The sequence below is a fragment of the Balearica regulorum genome, chromosome 1 (assembly GCF_011004875.1).
Source record: "Balearica regulorum gibbericeps isolate bBalReg1 chromosome 1, bBalReg1.pri, whole genome shotgun sequence".
In the NCBI taxonomy this organism is placed as follows: domain Eukaryota; kingdom Metazoa; phylum Chordata; class Aves; order Gruiformes; family Gruidae; genus Balearica; species Balearica regulorum.
This window is the reverse complement of record NC_046184.1, coordinates 121,128,756-121,150,655: the sequence shown is the minus strand read 5'-3', so window position 1 is coordinate 121,150,655 and position 21,900 is coordinate 121,128,756. Positions and strand designations below refer to the sequence as shown.

At 46.5% G+C, this 21,900-nt stretch overlaps 1 protein-coding gene across 7 annotated transcripts in view; it reads left to right on the top strand.

The window, feature by feature from the left end:
* The first annotated feature begins 1,966 nt into the window (after window positions 1-1,966).
* LOC104638745 (cystathionine beta-synthase-like protein) overlaps window positions 1,967-21,900 on the top strand; it is a 32,616-nt gene continuing 12,682 nt past the window's right edge. For 4 of the 7 annotated variants that reach the window (XR_012838542.1, XR_012838544.1, XM_075772958.1 and 1 more), the window contains exons 1-11: window positions 1,967-2,090; window positions 8,870-9,000; window positions 10,116-10,327; window positions 10,912-11,018; window positions 12,005-12,139; window positions 14,780-14,859; window positions 16,178-16,312; window positions 16,862-16,931; window positions 20,067-20,158; window positions 21,017-21,142; window positions 21,791-21,875. Coding sequence is in view for 5 of the 7 variants with exons in the window: in XM_075772958.1 (XP_075629073.1) it covers window positions 8,959-9,000; window positions 10,116-10,327; window positions 10,912-11,018; window positions 12,005-12,139; window positions 14,780-14,859; window positions 16,178-16,312; window positions 16,862-16,931; window positions 20,067-20,158; window positions 21,017-21,142; window positions 21,791-21,875 (1,084 nt within the window). In the remaining 2 variants the exon portion in view is untranslated. Of the gene's footprint in view, window positions 2,091-2,111; window positions 2,133-6,642; window positions 7,018-8,869; window positions 9,001-10,115; window positions 10,328-10,911; window positions 11,019-12,004; window positions 12,140-14,779; window positions 14,860-16,177; window positions 16,313-16,861; window positions 16,932-20,066; window positions 20,159-21,016; window positions 21,143-21,790; window positions 21,876-21,900 lie in introns of those variants that run through there. The other 3 variants (XM_075772977.1, XM_075772968.1, XM_075772993.1) reach the window with 3 other exon arrangements.

Sequence of the window (21,900 nt, the reverse complement as noted above, 5' to 3'; positions counted from 1 at the left end):
AAAATGAGAACAACAACATGGAATTCAAAGTAGGTTTACATCTACTTTGATCCAAAAAGGGGCAGGGAAAAAGCAATGTAATTTGCCATCAACATGGATATTTCTCTGTAATTTGTGTGGATTTTTAGCATATGTAATAAAACAGCTGCCTCAGTGTCGCTCTTTATTTAAGACCAATTGGTTCTTCTCTTTTTTTTTTTTAATTGCTCAATATTTTTCCTGTGTTTTTTCATAAATTTCACCCCATGTTCTAGTCATGGTCCATTTTCTTACCAAAGAGACCCTCGACTTTGTGACCCTAAGACTGGTCACTCAGCTTCAGACCAGTCACATCCAGTTGTAAAATCTCTTCTGTCAGTTTTACCACTTGATTAAAACATCCTGTTCCTTTTTATTTTTATACATCATGCAATACTCTCCAAATAGGTATATTACGTAGTATCTATATGTACAGATGGAGACATACAGATGTCTCCACTCCTTCGATTATCTAAAACATATGGAATGATTCAGGGTGAATCATGTTCTAAGATAAGGCTACCTTGAACTGCTTTTTTTCTTTATTGGTATTTTTTATAGATACAGAAGAAATTGCTGCCTGGATTTTCTACAGCAACAAGCTATGTTCTTGAGATGTTTCACTCTGGTAAGCCTTTTTGGTATCTTGTCTTTCATGCAAGGATTTCTGTTGTGTTTTTTTTAACTTTCTGCATAATTTGGAGCTCCTTGTCATTGTCAAGAATTACTCTGAGTCAATTTGCGCTGTGTGTCTTAAATTCACCTGCACTCCGTGTTATACATCGTAAAGCTCTGTTCACGACAATGCGGATGCAGCCATTGTGCTACTAAGGCAAATACCTCATTATCACATTCTCAGACACCACCAGAAGTGTGATCATTACATCAGAAGCGTAATAACTATTCATTGCATTGGTGCCATAAGGACTCACAGAGATGAAGCCGATTCAGGTAGGACGCAGCCCCCCCGCGAGGCTCAAGATGGCTGCTCCATCTCCGCAAGCAGTGTGCAGCCTGCCTCTGTGCCAGCAAGCGCGCCAGCAGACTAGTGCCAAACCGTAGGCAATGCGGGAGCTTAATACAGAGAAAACGTTTAGGTGTTTTCCAGAGTCATGCTTAGGGCTTGCCATCTTTTGAGATAAACCCTTTTCCCGGTTCGTGGCACAACTACCGCTAGCAAAATGACCGGTGTGGGTTTATTTCAGCGAGACGCTCTCACTTAATTTCTTGTAGCACCATTTCCAGCCTGCAGCTCCCAGCCGGTAGATTCACCAGCTCTTCCCTGCCCCGGGCTGGGTAGTTCCAGGCTTTGACACGAGACCAGGGATGCCTGGGCCCTCTCTCTCCCCTCACGTCGACCTGGGCGAGCCGAGGTGGGGCCGCAACGCCCGTGGCACAAGGCCGGGTGCCCGGGTGCCGCGTAACCCTGAGGCCTTTTTGGGGGGTTCAGGTGCCAGGGGGAGTGTCTGGCTGCAGACACCCCCTCACAGCAGCCCCCTCCGATGCGGTGGGTATATTTTTTTCCAAACTAGGCAGGTAACCAGTAACACCGGCACTGCTCAGGAGTCACAAGCTGCCCACGCGCTTGTTCCTCCCCACGTGCCTACAGCCGCACGATTAAATGTCGCCTTCGCAGGCCGGGGTCTGGGCACGCCCCCTCCGGTCCGCGTGCAGAGACCTCGCTCCGGGCTCCGCGGGGGCCGTTTGGAGACACCCGGGCGTTTTGCCCCCGGCTTCCCCTCAGAGCTCCGGCGTGGGGCCGCGGAGAGCCCGGCCGGGGACCGCCGAGGACCCGACCGCCACACGGCTGCAGGCGGCAGCGGCCCGTGGCCGCGCGCCGTCTCCCCATTGGCTGTGTCTGACTCGCCAACGCCCCCGTGGCGGCCAATCGGCGCGCGCTCATCCGCTCCCGCCCCTCGGCGGGCGGCGAGGGCGTGGCCGACACGAGGCGGGGCGGGGCCACCGGCTTCGCGGGCTCTTCTTAACTCCCCGTGCCCCGGCCGAGCGCTCCTGCGCCCGGCTCTCCCTATCCTCCTCCTCCTCCTCCTCGCCGGTGTGCCGCGCCGCAGCGGGTGGGTGGTAGCGGCGTCTTGGGGATCGCCTGGCTCGCGTGGGTGAGGTGTGAGGTGGCGGCCGTGGGGGGGGGGGGGGCGCGGTGCCACCGTGGCGCTGCGGGCGGCTGCATCCTGCCTGCATCCTGCCTGCATCCTGCCTCCATCGCCCTCCATCCGCCCGTTGCATCATCTACGGCCGTGGGGTGGGGGAGGAGAGCTGGGGGTGGCCGTGCCCTTCCCCCCACTTCCTCAGGGCCGCGTGGGGTGGGCTGCGCCGCGCTTCATCCCAGCGGAGGCGGCCGTTAAACGGTCACTGTGGCTGCCTCGGGAGCGCTTCCCCTCCCCACTGCAGCCTCGGGCTGTGGGGAAGGATAGAGAGCTGCGGACTGGTGGGTGAATGTGGTTGTACCGCACGGGTGGGTTTCTGTTTTCTTTTTGTAATTAAGGAAAGAGAGAGGAACGGGAAGCTTCAGAGCCGATCTGGGCGAGGGGAGCCCTGGAGTCCGCCCTGGTGCTGGTGTGGCAGGAGGGGGAGGATGGGAGCGCAGGCCTTGGGAAGGTGCTGGCTGCTGGGGATCCTCTGGGCGGCCAGAGGGTGCCTGCGGAGTGCTTCCTCTGGGCAAAGAGCAGGGGGAGGAAAGCTTGGCTTTGTGCTTGTTATACAGGGTTGCGAGATGACATCGAGCCTTTTGGTTTTCTCTCTGGGTTTGGCACCAGCTCTTTAGCGGTTTCTGGCCTGTCATTCGTTGTTCCCATAGATACCATGGCAGTCTCTTGCCAGTGTGGTTTTTTGGGAAGTCTGGCTAACGCAGTAGATCAAGAAGCATCTTCTATTACACTTTATTGTATGTGTTGCCCTTCCCCCATTAGGAAGGGTCTGAACTTGGCTGAGACCTGTGAGACCTACTTCAATAGCAATGTTAGTAATGCTGCTGGCATATTACTGAAGCAGCCCTTACTTAAAAGACAACCAATTCCTCTCCTATTCCTGTTTGAATATCTAGTCTTCTGTTTATCTTTTTCTTTTCTTCTTCTTTTTTTTTTTTTTTTTTTTTTTTACCTAAAGCCTCAGCCCATGGAAGTTTTGGAGTGCTGGGCCCTGTTCCAGCAAAGTTGCTCAGTGTTTACCCTTTCAACAGGTCTGTTTGTTGAGTTGAGGCATGAGAGCTCTGCTCTGTGTTCTACAGAACTTGTGCTGCAGGAAGGAGGGAAAGCTCAGGGTGTGGAGATAAGTAAAATCTGGGGATTTTATCTCAGAGCAGGAAAGATATTTCCTGGGAAATTGAGACCCACTCAGAACATGGTATTTCTCACCAGGAGAATGGCTGTGAGATCACTACTGTTGAAGTATGGGTTAGGTACTAGGTTAGGTGCAGTACATGGGGCATCTGGGCAGGTCATTCATTTTGATAGTGGTTGCTGGCTCTTTAGTATCCTGTTGTGACCCTCTGCATGTGAGTTAACCAGCCTGCTTTCCCTAAGCCAGAGCAGTACTTTTAAAAATTGTGGTTGGTAGCACAGGTCATGGGGGGCCTGTGTGCTGGAGCGTGTAGGGTGGTGCAGGTACGTCACTAATCTGGCACTGGCAGCATAGCAGGCTGCCAGGATGGCTTGGATGGGATGGTCTCTGGCTATTGGCAGGTGCCCTCTGTCTGCACGCGAGCTAGGAGCTAGGCAGGCAGCAGGGTGTACTGTGCTTGTGGTTGCACCGTGGATGCCTGCCAAAAATTCTGCAGATGTAGCCAGAACAGAGTGGGCGGCAGCTGGTCTTTCCCACAAAACATGCATCAGCCAAAAAGCTGGCTTCCAGCCCAGGCAGCGGTGACCAGTGGTTCTCTGCCAGCCTTTATCAGAGGGCCCTGTGCTAACAAAAGACGCAATGCCTTGGTGGAGGGGAGGGGCTCGGTGCCATTATGTTGGGGAAGGGGAGCTATGCCTTGAGAGCAGAGCTCCAACTCTCTCTTTTGTCATGCTGGGCAATTTACTTAATCCCTGAGCCTCTCTTACCTCCCTGTACTTGGTGAGCTTGGCAGATCAAGAGGAGGGTTCAGGCTGTAGTGTTGGTGCATCTTTGTGTGCTGACTTAGGAGGGGGAACTAGAAGCCGGGAAAGAAATAATGAAAGTGTCTGACTGCAGCAGGTAAAAATGCAGATAAGGCATTCTCCAGTCTTTTCTCTGATGCTGTTGTTTTCCTTGAAGATATCAGTCTTCACACAGAAGACTTATCAGGTGAGCCCAGACAAGGTTGGAGTGAAGTCAGGAAATGGAGATGTCAGAAGACACCTGTTAGAGTTGCATGCACAGCTTCCATTCTGTAGGGTGAAGGCAGGCTGAACACTTCACATTCTCACTGGCTCGTCTCTAGCATAACAATTGCCATAGCAGTGGAAGTAGCTTTACTGTTGAAGTTTTAACTTCTTTGCAGTATTACAGAGGCATTAAAGAACTACTTGTTTCCTGTCAGGAGGCTTATGAGTATGCCAGTCCAGCCTTGAAAGGAGGAGTGATCACTGAGAGGACACCCGTGTGCTCATCTGCTTTGGAAAATGGATAAGATTTGATTCTCAAAGTATTTCTTCCTAGAGCCACAATGTTGTTAATTTATACCCCAGTTACTTCAGGTCACTTGATGTCCTGACGCAGAAGCAATGGCTGCCTGCTACTGAAGAAATAGCAGAGTGGAGGTAGGGGGGGATCCAAACCCAACAAAAAGAACCGATGGCTGACTGTCCCCTGAATCATTTATAGCTGTAGTGTTTCCAAACAGCTTCCTAAAGCTAGATGAGAACTGCTACATCTGGTAACCTGTAAAGATCTGAAAGCTCTCTAAGACCCTGTGGTATTCAGAGTGAGCAGAACAACTGGTTTGTAATGGTTTGCTTGTTCACAGAGTAAAGTACCTGCTTAACGTCAAAGTTTCCCATTCTCAGGCCACAGCAGAATGGAATCCTGTATCTCATCTCTTGCTGAGTAGTCAGCCCTTGGGGAATCTCTCTCTGATCCACCTCTTTCACCTGCCTTTTAGACAGCTTCATTTCTGCCTCAGACAAGACTCAAGTTAATTAGCTTCTTGCATGCATGATACTCTTTAAATGTCTGCATTAGTGCTGACATCATGTACTGTAAACAGCCTTAGAAACTGAAGCTCATAACATATCTATGAAGTGAGTTCAGCTCAGTCTGTTGGGGATTAATTTCACTTGCTGGCCTTCAATCCTGTTCTGTAGGAGTTAAGAAATAGTTTAGGTCTTGGGTTCCCTGCGGAGATGGATCCAGAGATGTGAACCTCGTCCATGAGGTTTTCTAGATCTCATATCTCTGCCGATGTCCCAATCCCCTTTGTGACTTAGGTTTAAGTGACTTTGTAAATTGTCTTTCTGATTTTTCTGCCTCATGTGCTCTGCAAATCTAATGGCAGAAGTCAGTCAGGCTTTTCTAGTTAGGCTCTGCCCACACCTCCAGGTAGTTATGGGAGTGTTCCCTTTTATAGTAAACTTAAATGCAGGCTGACAGAATTTCTTTCCTGAAGATGAGCAACTCTTCCTGCAGCTTATCTCCCTCAGACTCTTCTGAGCAGCGTTCAATTACAGTTAGAGAAGCAGAGTTGCCGTTCTGTCCTGTCTCCGCAGTCTGCATTCCCAGAAGAAAGACCATGAAGAGGGTCATGCTAGCGATGAAGTTGCTGTCATCCTCTGTTTTGGTGATTTCTGCTCACCCCCTTTCCTTTGTTCCCCAGAGATCTCCCCAGCAGAAAGATGCAGCAGCTTCCTACGGCTTGATTTGGGCCTATAGGCAGAATCATGGGGGGAATTTGGATGTCCTAGGCTGACCACCCCTGCCCCCTGTTTTGCTGAAGTTGCATCATGTAGGGTTGGAAACACCAGCTGGATGTTTTGGGGGTTGCGTCAGGAAGCTCATCAGTAGCACTGAAGGAGCTTGAAGATCTGAGGTCGTCCCATTGGTTCTGAACATGACAAGTCACTCTTGGGCTCTTGACCTGTTTCTTAGGTATAACTGTAAGCCATTGCAGATGCTTTTATGTCTCCACTGAGTGCTGTGGTAAGAATTCCTCTTGGAGAACAGCCAAGTCTGTCTTAGGATTTTATCCTTCTTCAAAACACTAAGATATTAGGTTGACCATAGCTGAGACTGATTCTCTACTAGCATGATTAGAATTTGACTTTATAAATGTATGTATGTATACCTATCTACTTTGGGCTGGGTGGGTGTGGTTTTATTTAAAATAATGCTTAGTAAAATGTTTTTAAGTGATTTATTGAACAGGAGTTGTGTTCCTTCCAATGAATGGTGTTGCTTAAGGTTAGCATTTCGTGACAGGACTTCTGTTGGCAATGCTTGTGGTTAGCTTTTTCTCTCTCTCCTTGTTTTTGTTTAAAGTTCTAGCCCAGTTATTGAAGCTTTGGTCAAACATTAGAGTATTGCCATTGCTCTAAACACATGAGAGAATCTCACAGCTTAGTTGAAGGCAGTAAATATAGCTTTTCCTCCATTTCTGCTGTTTCTAGTTCAAGAAGACATGGGTGTTGCTGTTAGCGGATTTTTGTGGGTTTTTTGGCTTACAATAGAGGAAACTAGATGTTATTGTCTTGACCAATTCAGAGGGAATCCTCCAAAAAGCAGCTTTTCAAGAGAGCTGTTCATTTCTTTCCTGCCATCAATGCGAAGAGATACTTGCTTCTTGGAACCTCTGAAACTTTTACTGCAACAAATTTCTCTCCCTTTCTTCTCAATTTTTGGACCCTCTTGAAGGACACTGAGGATTGGTGATTTAAAGCTTTTAAAGGTTTTGCATTCCTACTTTATGAGAACGTAGAAGATGAACAAAATCTGCTGTTTCCTGCGTATAACCCCTTGCTGCTTTCTTCCTGTGTGTGGAAATTGTTTGTTCCTTTGGCAGCAAGGTACCCCTATTAGATGGACTTTGTAAGTATTGTCAGTGTTACCTGTGAGTAAAAGCAGTTGCTGTCTGTGTCTAGTATTACATGCCAGCTGTCTGAACGAGCATGTGGATGTGGCTCATAAGACAACTTGAAATTTCCGGAGTATTTTTTCTTTACTAAAAAAAAGTGCTCATATTCTGAACTGTGAACCAGGCACCTTCTAGAAATAGAAGTGAAGGCTGGGTTTTGCTCTGGAACTAGAAGTAAGCTAATTTCTGGTAACAAAGACTGGTTGCTGTTACATTATGTATATTTATGGGGTATTAGCTTTCTTGGACTTGTGCCAGCCTAAGTGCTGATCAGTAGTCTAGAGCAGGATGCAGCCCATCTTGACTCCTGGGCACGTATAACCTAAATAAAGTAGAATGGTATCACTCTGGTGTCATGGAAGTCTTTACATCCAGAAGGAGAATTATTTCAAGCCTTAGTCTGGAAAGTTGGCACTTTCAGAGCCTTTTTTTCCTAAAGGAAGACAGTTTAAATGCCTTAGGCATTTTCTTCAAATCAACATGCAGGAAAGGAATTGATGTGCATAAGGCCATAGTAGTTAGTGGTGCATGTTAACTTGCAGGATCAAATGCTAAAGTTCACTGATCCTGTGATTCAGATTTTTTTCCAGTGTGTCACCAGGTCATCAACTCTGCCTGATCTAAGTTGTGTCTGGTTTGTGTGCATTTGTCAGGAGGAGGAGGATGAGGCCAGGGGCCCTTTCCAGGCCTACCACAGTTCAGTAATGGAAAGAGCCGTGAATCCTGCTGCAAAATGGTGATGAGAAAAAAATTAGGAAAAAAAGGCCCATGCTTTCCAAGACTGACCAGATTTTTGCTTTCAATGGGAGGAAAGGAAGTTAGCTGTAGGAGCAGGCAGGCTCTGTGAACAACTGACTGGAGTAGGAGAAATGAACATGCTGCTTCCATTTTATATTTACTAATTTCTGAAACAAAGAGTCTGCTGGAAGGCTTCCTTGTAGTTGAAGTGTTTTCTGCGTGTGTTACATCCAGCATCACTGTAACTGTGCATTCAACACTGGCTCAATCTTGGGAGGATCTAGTGAGATTTAGGCCTTCTCAAGGGTAGAGAGGTCTCTGCAAGTATTCCTGCATAGAGCCTTTCCTTAAGTTGTGTACAGGGTTTTTGGTGATGGCCCCATAAAGCCCTTTCACCCTTCGTGTCTCTAGAAGTATATATCCTGTGGACTGGAGTATTTTCTATTACTTTGTGTAGCTGTCAAGCTTATGGAATTGCAGACAGTCCACCAGAGATGTGTTCTGCATACTTTACTGGATCTGAGCTGTGGAGGCCAGGGCAGAGGGAAGATTAGGTAATGTGGGAAGAACAGGGTCAGGAGAGCCTCCAATGGTCTTAGCAATACCTCTGCTGCGTATTTTTTAAAAAATCTTATTTATACGCATTATCTTCACTTTGTTTTGCAGCTTCTGAGAAAGATGGAGAGGGACTGTTTACAAGGGCAGGTAGTGATAGGACAAGGAGTAATGGCTTCAAACTGAAAGACAGTAGATTTAGATTAGATATAAGGAAGAAATTCTTCACTGTGAGGGTGGTGAGGTACTGGAAGAGGTTGCCCAGAGAAGCTGTGGATGCCCCATCCCTGGAAGTGTTCAAGGCCAGGTTGGATGGGGCTTTGGGCAACCTGGTCTAGTGGAGGGTGTCCCTGCCCATGGCAGGGGGGTTGGAACTAGATGATCTTGAAGGTCCCTTCCAACCCAAACCATTCTGTGATTTATTTTTTTCCCTATGAAGGCAGGGTGTGTGTTGTGTCCCTATGAGAGACTGTTTCCTGATAATATTTTTTTTTTAACTTGCATGATCTGCAGCTTTGAAGAGAATTCCAGTCTTGTAACCCACAGTACTCGGTTTCCCAAGAAAAGTCCAGTCTACTGTGCCATCACCTTCACCAAAGAACATGGAGAAGTTGATATTGGAAAGGCCTGTTTCTGTGTCTAAGGTACTCATTGGTCTTTGGGGAATACTGTTTGCCTGCCTTTCTGTCATCAGAATTCGGGAAAGCCCCATGTTTTCAGAGGGATTTCTAATGTTTTCTTCTAGAATGCTGTAGAGGTAGGTGCTATTGAAATCGGTGTCCCTTCTAGAAGAGTTCTCCTTCATGACCACAAGGAGCAATGCAGAGTCTTTTGACGACATTTTCTAATTAGTAACCAAATAGTCTTAATCTGTTCCTCTTTACTTGGAATGGGGAGGTTTTATTTCAGAGAGTCTTTTTTTTTTTTTTTTGTATGGGAGAGGTGTCTCCCATGAGATCAGTCCCGTTTTGTTGATATTTATGGAGGCTAGTCACAGTAAGCATGTGCTTCAGTGTGTTTAAGTTATCTTCATGTGGGGTACTGTATTGAGCTTTTGCACTCAACGTTGCAGTGCAAGATTCTCATTTTGGTAATAAGGATTTGGCAAATCAAAATTATGCTGAAATGCTTTCCCAACTTCACAGTACTATGGAAACATCAACTGACCATTAAAATACCCATTTGTTGCGACCTTTTTCATATAAGGGAAAACCAAAACCGGGACACTTGAGGATGGGATTTGTCTAACTGAGACATACTATGCTCTCTCCCCTAATCCCTGGGTCTTAGGTACAGTGACAGGATCTCTTATTGTCAGTGGCAGAACCTGTTCTTGAGTGTTAAAAGCAATTTTGCCATTGCCCCTTTTGGCTTATAGTCAATACTACTCTCTTGAACCAAGGTAGTTTCTGTTCAGGCTTCCCTTGGAAAAGCTGCATGCTGAAACACTAGACTGGAAATAGTTATGTTGGTGAAGGGACAGAGACAGGAATAAGGACTTATTAGTAACATGAATTTTAGCTATTGTGGGGCAGGCAGTGATGTGAATGGGTGGTTTCCCATGGTACAGAACTTGAATAACTTTTATAGTCTCAAAAGATGCTCTGACCTTCTTACAGCAGGGCATACGAATCACTCAAAAGATGCTCTGACCTTCTTACAGCAGGGCATACGAATCACTCTCTCTCATTTGTGGTTTTGTGTTTTGTTTGGTTTTTTTTCCCCCCTCCTCTTTTTTCGTTTCTTCCCCCCACCCAAGGATGAAATGCCTACAGTTTCTTCCCAGGAGAAGCCAGATACCAACTCGTGCCCTCATGCACCTGGCAAATATTTTCTCCCTGGTGGGATGGACAATGAGAACTGCAAAGCTAATGAGAAGGAAATGGACTGGATCCGCCCTGATATACCTAGCAAATGCACGTGGAAGCTTGGGAAACCCATCTCTGCCTCCCCCCATCGTCATACCACTCTGTAAGTATTACTCTTATTTGCTGATTTTCAGTACAGTGCTAATCCAGGTCCCTTCAGAGCCATGTGGATTTAACAAAAGATAACTGATTTAAATTGATGCAGTTTAGCATCTAGATATGCTGGTGCTTCATAATTTCCATGTATAAGCAAAGCTAAGAACCCAGATGAAGCATACAACGGGCCTTGCACCAGAGATGTGAAACTACATGGACTGGAACTAACTTACTTTAAGTAACATGGCAAACAGTTCCCTGAATAGATGAAAGATTGCACTATTAATGCATTTTACTTGTAAAATAGCTGAGTGAGCAGTGCTAAGCTACTTCATGCCAGGAAGAAGTGCAGAGCACTTCATTCTCACCTCAGCATTTGGCTTGATGTCTGATTAATCCTTGTTTTGGACTTGATGTTGTGTGTATCCAATGTACATTCTTTTAAACTAAAATATCTAAAATTACTAGCCTGATAAAGGGGAGGGAGAAAGCTGGTTGAAATAAAAAGCATTGGAAATGCTGTGTTGCTTCTGTGTGACCTGCCTGTGTGCCCTTCTGTGAACGCACAGACTTTGTTTCTATGTGTACCAGGCCAGAGCCTCTGAAAATCCTGCCAAGTATCCTGAATAAAGTTGGCAATACACCCTTGGTGCGAATCAACAAGATTGGGAAGCAGTATGGGCTCAAGTGTGAACTCTGTGAGTACTGCTGCAGGCAGAAAATCAAAATAAGAAACACTGTTTCAGAAACTTGGGTAGTCCTGTTTAATAGAGTAACCTGGGCACAGGAGGGGTGCAGGTACCCTGCAGAAAATGGTGAGAAAAACATCCTTTTCCTTTTAGGATTTGGTCATCTCAAACATCTTTCAATTTGTACTTAATGAGGAAATTTCCTGCAGCTTTTCCATTTTTTTGGTAGAAAAAGTAAAAACTTTTTTTCAGAGAAAATAGTTTTTTAATTTTAAAAAAGTTGTATCAAGTTTTTGACTGCTGCTTGTATTCATCAGTGTGTGTAAAATACAGGTCTGCAGTTACCACTAGAGATCATTGAAAATGATCAAAGGGATGAAATTGTCAGTGAATGTTTTTTTGGGGGTTAGGGTTTGTTTTGGGGTTTTTTTTGTTTGTTGGTTGTTTTTTTTAAACCAAACCATACTGGAGATGTCTGGAGGCTCTGATTAGAGTCCTGAAAGGTGGTGTTTAACATTATTGAGGGGATTAATGCTGGGAGTGCTGAAGTGAAAGTATAGGCTGAACAATGGGAGAAACTTCCAGTTTGATCAGAAACTCTTTGGCTGGAGAATGTAGCAGGGAAGAGGCTAGGCATGTTGGTAGAATTCTCTTTTCCCATGCTATTGCACTGGAAGAGCCCTGTGGGTTTTTATCCTCATGACTGGGCTGTAATAAAGAGGAAAGATGAAAGGAGAGGTTGTATTTTGAGGAGACTGACAGAGCATGGGTTCCTGGCTTCTGTGGCCAGCATCAAGTACTAAACTTGCTGTGTTGTTGTGACCCATAACAGTGGAGATGCTGTGAACTGAATCCCCATCTCTGGTGCTGTAAAGTAGGGAGGTCAACTGGGCAGACATGTTAACAGAGTTGCTCTTGCAGATTTGTTGGGGAACAGCAGCCTGTTTAGCAAATGACTGCTGTTTAAGAACTCTGCTTGGTTTCTTTGTTTCCAGTGGCAAAATGTGAGTTCTTCAATGCTGGGGGCAGTGTGAAGGACCGCATCAGCCTGAGGATGGTAGAGGATGCTGAAAAAGCTGGGATCTTGAAGCCTGGGGACACTATCATAGAGCCAACCTCTGGAAACACAGGTAGGGAATGGAGACACCCTAGCAAAGGCGGGGTGGGAAATGCTGTGGTGGTTTTCCTGGAAGCGACAGGCTTGAGATTGGAGCATGGAGGCTGCCTGTGCAAAGGAAGGGGATCCCTTCCAACCTGCATGGTGTAGGGAGCAGTACCTCTTCCATTTCACACAAGGAACAATTCTGCAGTGTCCTATGCTGACCAGAACAGCTGGGAAGGAGGTTTGCTAAATTTGCAGGGGCCTTGTGCTTTAAAAGAAAATAAGTGTTAGGTCAGATTCACTAAGGTCTTCAGGTCCTGGTCAGGAATAAAGTCTGGCTGAAATTATTCAGGGGAAAAAAAACACCAAAAGACTGGTGTGATCCTGGGTCCTCCTGTTCTGTTTGGGAAGTCCCATGGTCCCTCTATCAGGTGAGGTGGGCCTGGTTTGAGAAACATCCTTCCCCATGTTGGTGCAGTTGAGATGGGAGATGAGCTGCATCCCCACAGCACTGTCTGCTGACCTAGGCCTCGCACACTTAGATTTTCAATGGATTCCACTTGGGCCAGTGTCTCTTCCTTGCAGGACTGGAGGAAGGAACAGTCTTGCTAGTCAGGGGCCAGGGCAGAGCATCTGCTGATCCCAGCAGACTGGAGGTAACTCTGGGCCCCTGTGTCAAAGCTGTTGTACTTCTGCTAAGATGCTCTACTGATGGGGGAGTAAACATACCTGGAATGCTCCCCCTTGAGCTAGTTAAATATAAAATATACTGCCTCCACTGAGGAGGTTCCTGAGCTGAGCTACAAGCTACTCTCCTGCCTGATGTGTTCTGGAGAGGTGTCTTGTCCTGTTCTAAAACTTTCCTGGGCATCCACTGTTGCCTTCGGATAGACACAGGCCAGGCAGATCTTTCTTTTGATCCAGTGCAGCTTTTGTTAATGGAGGGACTTGGGTGATGAGCTGATCTGTGACCAGTTCCCCGCCTTCAGCAGAAAACTGGGAAGTCAGATATGTTCCTGTTTGCTCAGCAGTTGCTCTGTGGGGGGCTGCAGTGCAACTGAAGCCTTTGTGACTGTGGCAATGCTTACTGCCTGAACAATGGCATGTAGTGGAAAATATCCATATATATTGCATTCCTCCAGTATCTGAGGTCATACTATAATATCCTGCTTTCTGGGTCAGTACCTGATAAATGGTTCTCCTTGCCACAGAATTCAAAAGATAGAAAGAAGGCAGAACTGAAGAAGATACAGGACAATTACTTCAGAAATTACTTCTCTCTTCATGTTAAAGCAAAGACCAGGGCAGACAGTAACCTGAGAGAACTGGCTTTTACTCTAGGCTACTGCTCAGAGCTACTGAGTACATTAAATGTAAGAGCTAACATGTTTATATTTTTATCCTCTCTACATCCTACTTCCCCCTCAAACAATGTCCTGTTTTGATATTTGCTGCATTTCCAGATCAGTAGCAGAAAGTACGAAGTGTTAGAGTTCAGGTCTCAAAATGCTTTCTTTGTCACAGACCGTAAGGGAGAGGGCTGGATGGCTTCTCTTCAGTCTTTGGCCTTAGTGAGGCCTTTGCTGTCCTTTTTTTTTTTTTTTTTTGGGGGGGGGGGGGCAGGAGCATCCACATTTATCTATAATATACTAGGAGAAGTTGGGTTTTGTATTTTTTTCTGCCCTCCTAAATATTTAAACACTACTTGAATTACCTGAGGTGTGAGTTATGCTTCTCTTACAGGAACAGTTAAAGATTTTTTTTTTTCCCCACCCGTATGCAATCCAGTACCATGTAGAAACAGACCCAGCTTTGAACAAGCAAGTCTCTGTGTAGGGTAAACTGCCTGTGAGGCATTGTCTTGGGCGTGTGTTGGTACTGTGCCTGGTACCCAGAACAGCAGGGGAGATGCGGTGCAGTCTGACCTCAGGCATGAATCAACTAACTTGATCTGTTTGGCTTATCCAGCGGAGAGGTGATCTGATAACAGGGGTAAGCTTCTCTTCTATGGGGAAGGTGCTTCTGACCTTAGCTCTTCAGGTAGGCAGGCAATGACAAGCTGGAAGGCAGACAGACATCAGGCTGGAGGCACAGATTTTAAAAGTAGAAACAAGGTGTCTGTCTCTAACAGTCAAGGTACTTTGCTGTGGTAGCAAGTTGACATAATGTATTAGAACCTCAATCACAAACAGCATCTAAATCATGTTTTTTCTAAACAGGACTGAGTTTTGGCACATTGCAAACTAGGGATTTAATGCAGAAGTGGGTCGACAGGGGCTCTAATGCTCTTCTGACCGTATCAAAATGATTGCTGTAGTCTTCTTTAGCTTAAAGCTCATTCCTTTCCCAAATTACTTTTGTAAAAATGAAGTGGATGAGACAGGAGGAAGGTGATGCGCATATGGTAAAGCTAGCAGTTTGCACATGTCAAGTTTCCCCACCCGTGGCTAAACTTTCTGTTGGCTGTGATCCTCAAAGAACTAGCAGCATCTGTAAATCCAGTTCTCCCCATAGCCAGAAACGTTCCCTTTGATATCCTTCTAGAGACACTGTACTCAAGCCTCTGGTGAAGATCTGATTATAGCCAGGGCATGCCAAAGCTAGCATTGTGGATTTTGTTCTTTGTTGCTCCTCACTGTATTGTCTACGTGTCTTTGCTTGCTTCCAGGAATTGGGCTGGCCTTGGCTGCAGCAGTGAAGGGTTACCGCTGTATCATTGTGATGCCAGAGAAAATGAGCATGGAGAAGGTCAGATCTGCTTTTATTTTCAAGAATTTAAAAATAAGCATGTTTGCACTTGCAGAGTTCCTGGTGCAGATGAGAGCTGTGGCTTTAGCAATGAAGGTTTAGGCTCTTGTTCTCCAAGTCATTGGCCAGGCAGAACTCTGCTGAGGAGCTGTTGCCGGTGCCCAGAGAAATCCAGGCTGGTTAGCCGTGGACAGAAAATGCCTTTAAGATCCATCCCCACAGCATTGTCACTTGGAAAACTGTCATAACTGTTTTAAATACAAATGTTGAGATTCACCTAGCACGTTTCACTTCAGTGACTACCTGTCCCTGGGTTAGCTGTCCCTCACTGACCAAAGGAGGATGAAGGAAGGCAATACTGAATCTTTGAATATTCTTCTGTTCTGCACTGGGCTGAACAAGGCTGTGAGGGAGCCTCTTGAGCTCCTCAAGTTACACTGAGGGGTACTGGCAAGCATCTGAGTTGTTTCACGACAGCAACAAAGGGGAAGGAAAAACCGCCTGGGTAATGTCCGCTTACCTTCACGGTAGAAAGCGCGAAACATCCACCTCTAGAGCAAGCCCTGTCCTGTGTTCCACTAGGGTGATGCTGCACCTGCAGCCAAAAGAAGACAAGAGATCCCCTATGTCTCACAGTTGAGGCAGTAAATCGCTGTCAGCAAAACCACTTATCTCAGTACAAACACTTCCAGGGTTCCAGCTGAAAGGCAGCAGCACAAATGAGAACAACGTCCCCTGAAGACCTATACCCATGGCTTGCTCTTTGCTCTGGAGAGAGCGGTGCCGCACAGCCATTGCCATGTGCCACACAGCACCAAAGGCCTCCCCTCTGAAGACAGGCCTTGCCTTAGCTTAATGTTGTAAACTTTCTTGCCCTCATAGCAATTGCGTGGTGCATAGGGCCCTGGCGGATCTACTTCGCTGTTTGTGTCCAAAGGAGGAGGTAAATGTGCATAATTTGCTCTTAAACATAGCAGTGTTGGAGTGCAGAGCATGTGTGACTGGCACAAGAGGAGACGGTGTTTTGCCTGAGTGAGGCATCTCAATATGTAGTAACAGTCCCTCCAGGCCTGAAGGCCTAGAATAGAAACAGGAACTTGACATCTAGCTCCCAAGTAAAGCTTAGCTGAGACCAAGTTACATTAAGGATTTGGACCCATGGCTCAGTGATGCTGTGAGACTGGGGTGCAGGAGAACTGCTAAAGAGGCTATTGTAGACCAGGTAAAAGGAAAGATGTTTTCTTTACCCTGCACCTCAATGTAATCTCTGTGCTGGGAGAACAGTTTTGGCGTTTGTTACCACCTTTATTTGCTACAGGTGGATGTCCTGAGAGCTCTGGGTGCTGAGATTGTGAGGACCCCAACAACTGCCAGATTTGATTCTCCTGAATCTCATGTGGGAGTAGCATGGAGACTGAAAAATGAAATCCCCAATGCACATATACTAGACCAGGTAAGAGCCAAAGTATCAGAAGCAGAGGTGTAGTGTGGGAGGAGGTATTGCAGCTTTGTTCCTCAGTATCCTTGGTTGACTTAAACAGCCTAGGTGTGTCTGTGGAGGAAAAGATGTCCCAGGTCTGCAGCTGTAGTTGAACCACCACCATGCTGTAGGGTGGTGGCTTTTATAGTCACTAGAGGGCAGCAATGAGCCTATGTTTGCAGAAACTGCAAAACATGGGTGGCTTTCCACTGAATTGGCAGTGCTACGTAGAAGAATAGGGAGAAGGACACATTCTTAAAAGAAACTGTCCCACAGACAGGACACATCTTGGCATTGGAGGGTGCTGGCACCTTAGAACTACTCTTAAATTATGTCACTTAAGAAGATTGTACCTCCCCTTGGGCACTCTGCCTAGGTCCAGATAACAAGGAAACTGTCTAGAAAGAGCATATGTAGCTGTTGTGGGCTTGGGAAGTGTTTGTCATGTTCTTAAAATGCCTCAAAATATGAAATTTGTTGTCTTTCTAGTCTACTTAATGGCCCTTCTATCTTTCAATACAGTATCGTAATGCTAGCAACCCCCTGACACACTATGACACCACAGCTGAAGAAATCCTGCAGCAGTGCGAAGGTATGTTTGCTCTACTACTAACCCTCTCTTCAATGAGTCCCTAGCATTCTCTTATTGTTAGTGTTGTGGTTTAACCCCAGTGGCAGCTAAAACAACCACACTGCTGTTCGCTCACACCCCACCCAGCAGTGTGATGGGGGAGAAAAGAAAAAGGTAAAACTCATGGGTTGAGATAAAGGCAGTTTAGTAGCACAGAAGAGGAAGAGAATAATAATAATGATAAAAGAACATACAAAACAAGTGATGCACAGCACAATTGCTCACTAGCCAAAGCTGATGCTCAGCTAGTTCCTGAGCCAACTGCCTCCTAGCCCACGCCCCCAGTTATATACCGAGCATGATGTCATATGGTATGGAATATCCCTCTGGCCAGTTTAGGTCAGCTGTCCTGGCCGTGGTCCCCACCAGCTTCTTGGAAGCCCCCCGCCTTCTTGTTGGCAGGCCAGTATGAGAAGCTGAAAAGTCCTTGACTGCTTGGCAACAACTAAAACATCAGTGTGTTATCAACATTGTTCTCCTCCTAAATCCAAAACACAGCACTATACCTGCTGCTAGGCGGAAAGTTTAACTCTGTCCTAGCTGAAACTAGGACAGTTAGGTACTTCAAGAATGGGACCTGAGGTGGTTGAGATTGGATGGATTTTGATACAGCGCATCCCATGCCTATGCTGTGTGTCACTAGAGAATGACTTTATTTCAGCAGTCATAGTAATGGATTTTTCCCCCCCATTAGAGAGGTGCTTTGGTTTTCAGATTCCTCTGCTTGTGACCAGGTGGAGAAAGCAGTGATGCTTAAGTTATCTTTTTTGGGGGGGGGGGGAAGTGCAGGACCTGGCATTTAGGTATTTTTACATCCTCAGACCAAATACTCCATTACACTGGAAGCTTCTTCCCTTAAGAGTCATCAGGAATACAAACTGTTCTGTGTTGCAATTGTCACCACTAAGATTTGTTTACTCTGCAAGGGTTGCTTTCATGTTAGCTCTTGGCAGCCAGGTTGGAGTACCAGCAGTGATTGAGCTGTGGCAGCAGAGAGCTTTAGCTGGGCTAACTCACCCAGCAGAGGAGTTGGTTTGAGAGCTATTGGAGGCATTCAGTGTGATGCTGCAGCGTACCATGTAGGCATTTGCCGTAGGTGGTAGAAGGAAGTCTTACAGGAGGCTACTGACCTTCCTTATAAAACAGTACAGTTTCTGGTGGGACTCTCTAATAAGAAAATGGGCTGTTAAATTCCTTCTCATTGAGGCAAGGGCCACATGAAGGGTTGTCCTCCCTTATCCCCCAATAAGTAACTCTAGCTGTTCAGAGGATATGGCTTGTCTTTCTGTGGCAAACTTTCTTTAAGTTTGAGTTAAAATGAGTATACTTTAACATACTCATATATACTTTAACATATACTTTAGCTTTAGACTTCTTGTTTGTATTTAATTTTCCTTATAACCCAGTCACTGTGCAGTTATTACTGAGCTTATACCCCTGCTTGGCAGGGTGTTATTCTTTTGACTGGTAAGCATTTGGGTTTGTGCGTGAATTGGTGTGTGTATTTCTTATTAACAAAGCTATCATGTGGATGTGCCATGGAAACTGTAGAGGGTGGCAGAAGAATGAACTATCATACTGTGCTGGGTTTGCGTGGCAAGGTTTTGGTAGCGGGGGGGCTACAGAGGTGGCTTCTGTGAGAAGCTGCTAGAAGCTTCCCCTGTGTCTGACAGAGCCAATGCCAGCCGGCTCCAAGACGGACCCGCCGCTGGCCAAGGCCAAGCCAATCAGTGCCTCTGTGATAACATACTTAAGAAAGAGAAAAACAGTTAGAGAGCGCTTTTGCAGCCAGAGAGAGGAGTGAGAAGATGTAAGAAACTCTGCAGACACCAAGGTCAGTGCAGAAGGAGGGGCAGGAGGTGCTCCAGGCGCCGGAGCAGAGATCCCCCTGCAGCCCGTGGTGAAGACCATGGTGAGGCAGGCTGTCCCCCTGCAGCCCATGGAGGGAGGATGAGGGGGTGTAGAGATTCCACCTGCAGCCCGTGGAGGACCCCACGCCGGAGCAGGTGGAGGCACCTGAAGGAGGCTGTGACCCCATGGGGAGCCCATGCTGGAGCAAGCTCCTGGCAGGACCTGTGGCCCTGTGGAGAGAGGAGCCCACGCCAGAGCAGGTTTGCTGACAGGACTTGTGACCCCGTGGGGGACCCAAGCTGGAGCAGTCTGCTCCTGAAGGTCTGCACCCCGTGGGAGAGACCCGTGCTGGAGCAGTTTGTGAAGGACTGTAGCCTGTGGGAGAGACTCATGTTGGAGAAGTTCATGAAGGACTGTCTCCCGTGAGAGGGACTCCATGCTGGAGCAGGGGAACGATGGGAGGAGTCCTCCCCCTGAGGATGAAGAAGCGGCAGAAACAACGTGTGATGAACTGACCACAACCCCCATTCCCCGTCCCCCTGTGCCGCTGAGGAGGGAGGAGGTTGAAGCCAGGAGTGAAGTTGAGCCTGGGAAGATGGGAGGGGTGGGGGGAGGTGTTTTAAGATTTGATTTCATTTCTCATTCCTCTACTCTGTTTTGCCTAGTAATAAATTAGATGAATTTCCTCTCTAAGTTCAGTCTGTTTTGCTCGTGACGATAATTAGTGAGTGATCTCTCCCTGTCCTTATCTCAACCAATAAGCTTTTCATTGTACTTTTTCTCCCCTGTCTAATGAAGGAGGGGAGTGATAGAGTGGTGGGCACCTGGCCCCCAGCCAGGGTCAACCCACCACACATACCTGTGCTCACTCTGAGTGCTCATGGCCAAAATAGTATGTTTCACGTGAAAATGAGAGAGTAGTTGTGTTTAACAGTTCTCTCAGTGGACACCTCTCTTGGCACTCAATCAAGAAATTAACTAATATAACAGGCTGCTCATTCTAAGTTAAAGAATGAATTATCTACGTTGGCAAATACAGAAATAGGAAACCTACAGGTGTCAGCTGTATAGGCCACCATTGTTGAAGTAAATGGGAATTGAGCAAGGTGGTCTCAAGGTAGGTCTCCTAACACAGCTCTTGGGAAGCAAAGAGCCTTACCTTGCCCATTTTTGTTAAATAAAGTCCATAATTAGGTTTAAGTGGGGAGATTTCACAACTGTCTTCTATCTCTTGCCTTTAAACAGGAAAAATAGACATGCTGGTGGCTACGGCTGGCACAGGAGGTACTATCACTGGCATCTCCAGAAAGCTAAAGGAGAAGTGTCCAGGTTGCAAAGTAAGTGGCAAGCCTAAAGCATTTCTCTTCAGTGGGGTGAATCTCAGTCTGCTCCACTTGGCACGTCCCATTCCTTGCAAGCCTGCCCTGGGTTTCTATCAGAAGCTCTTGGATGTTCTCAGAAGGTAGTTCTAAGCAGCAAAGAAAGTTTTTCAGACTGTCTGAAATCATCGTGTTCTGGTCTCCCTGGTGACCAGAGTTTAGGTTTGCCTCAGCAGTTGAAAACTGGCCCTCAGATCCCTTCATAGGGTGTCTGAGAAAATTCCTTCTCTGATGTGTACTGCAGCCTTCTGTTTCCTCTCTGACTGTGCCTTCACTAACTTGTCTGGAGCCACTGAGGTTTTACCAAGTGAAGTTTTCTCTGCACACACCAACCTGTGTGTCTCCTTGTGTGCTGTGTTAGATTTCCTCACGGAAGTCAGTATCGTGTATCAATGTGAATATTTTCCTACATAGGCAGGGAGTGGTAAACAAAGTAAAACTTATCTGCTTACGCTTGGCACAAAAAATATTGGCTGTCATGATGCCTGATGTGAATGAGGATGATCTTGTCTCGGGGAAACCCTGTCTTTTGTTTAAATCAAACAAAACCCATGTAGAACGAGTGGTGCCCCTAAATCCACAGCCTGAGGAGACAGGATGGGTTGCCAAGGGGCCATAAGCAGCAAAGTATTTTACTCACAAGGGAGGTGAATGTTGCCAGGAAGAAATGAATAAGAGACTAGGTTGCTGTTAGCTTGGCTGTGTGTGCAGCCAGTGTGACACCAACAGCTGTAACGAGGCCAGCGCTCATGAGTAAATAGCTGTGTTCTCAAAAGTGGTGTGTCATGGTAGCCAAAGTGAAAACTGCTTCTCCAGATTATAGGTGTTGATCCTGAAGGCTCCATCCTTGCTACACCAGAAGAACTGAACAAGACTGACAAGACAATGTATGAAGTGGAAGGAATTGGATATGATTTTGTCCCCACAGTGTTGGATAGATCTGTAAGTCATGCTTCTTGGTTTACTGCCCTTTGCTGTCTGTTGGGATGCAGAAGTGAGGTGAAAGGTGGAAGAAAAACTTGTGGAAGTATTTCTTTGAGCTGAAAGGGGAGGACTAGCAGACAGAACTATTCTGTTTCTTTCCATCAGCAAAAGCAGTTCTCAGAGGCTTTTGCACTTGCCATGTTTGTTTTGTAATGCTGGGTGGAAATGCTGGGACATTTTTCCTAGAATACTGTACTTACGGGGTTTTGCGATTTGGTTTTTTTTTTGTTTGTTAGTTTGGGTTTTTTTAAATAAAAAACAAACAAAGCACTCCAACCCCTCTTGGCCAAAAGTGGTATGACTATGTCCAGAGCAGAACCTATGTCTCTGGGAAGACCTCCAAGAGGGGAGGGAACTGTTTGATGCTCTCTGTGGCTCTCACAGTGAGGTTTCAATAAGGAGTCTGTCGTGCTAATGTGATCGTCTTACCTTGGCAAAAAAACCCAAACCAACACTTGGCATTTGAAGGATGGAAACCCAGACACATGGCTCAGTAGGGCAGCTGTTACCTCTAAGAGCATGGGCTGAATTCACACTAGTTGTGTAGCTCTCCTAGCTCTCTTCATTTAAATAGACCCTTGTTTCTGTCTTCCTGCCCCTTACCAGGCAGTGGACCAGTGGTACAAGAGCAACGATGAAGAATCGTTTGCTTTAGCACGCATGCTGATCCGAGAGGAAGGACTGCTGTGTGGTAAGAGCAGATGCGAATCCTTTGG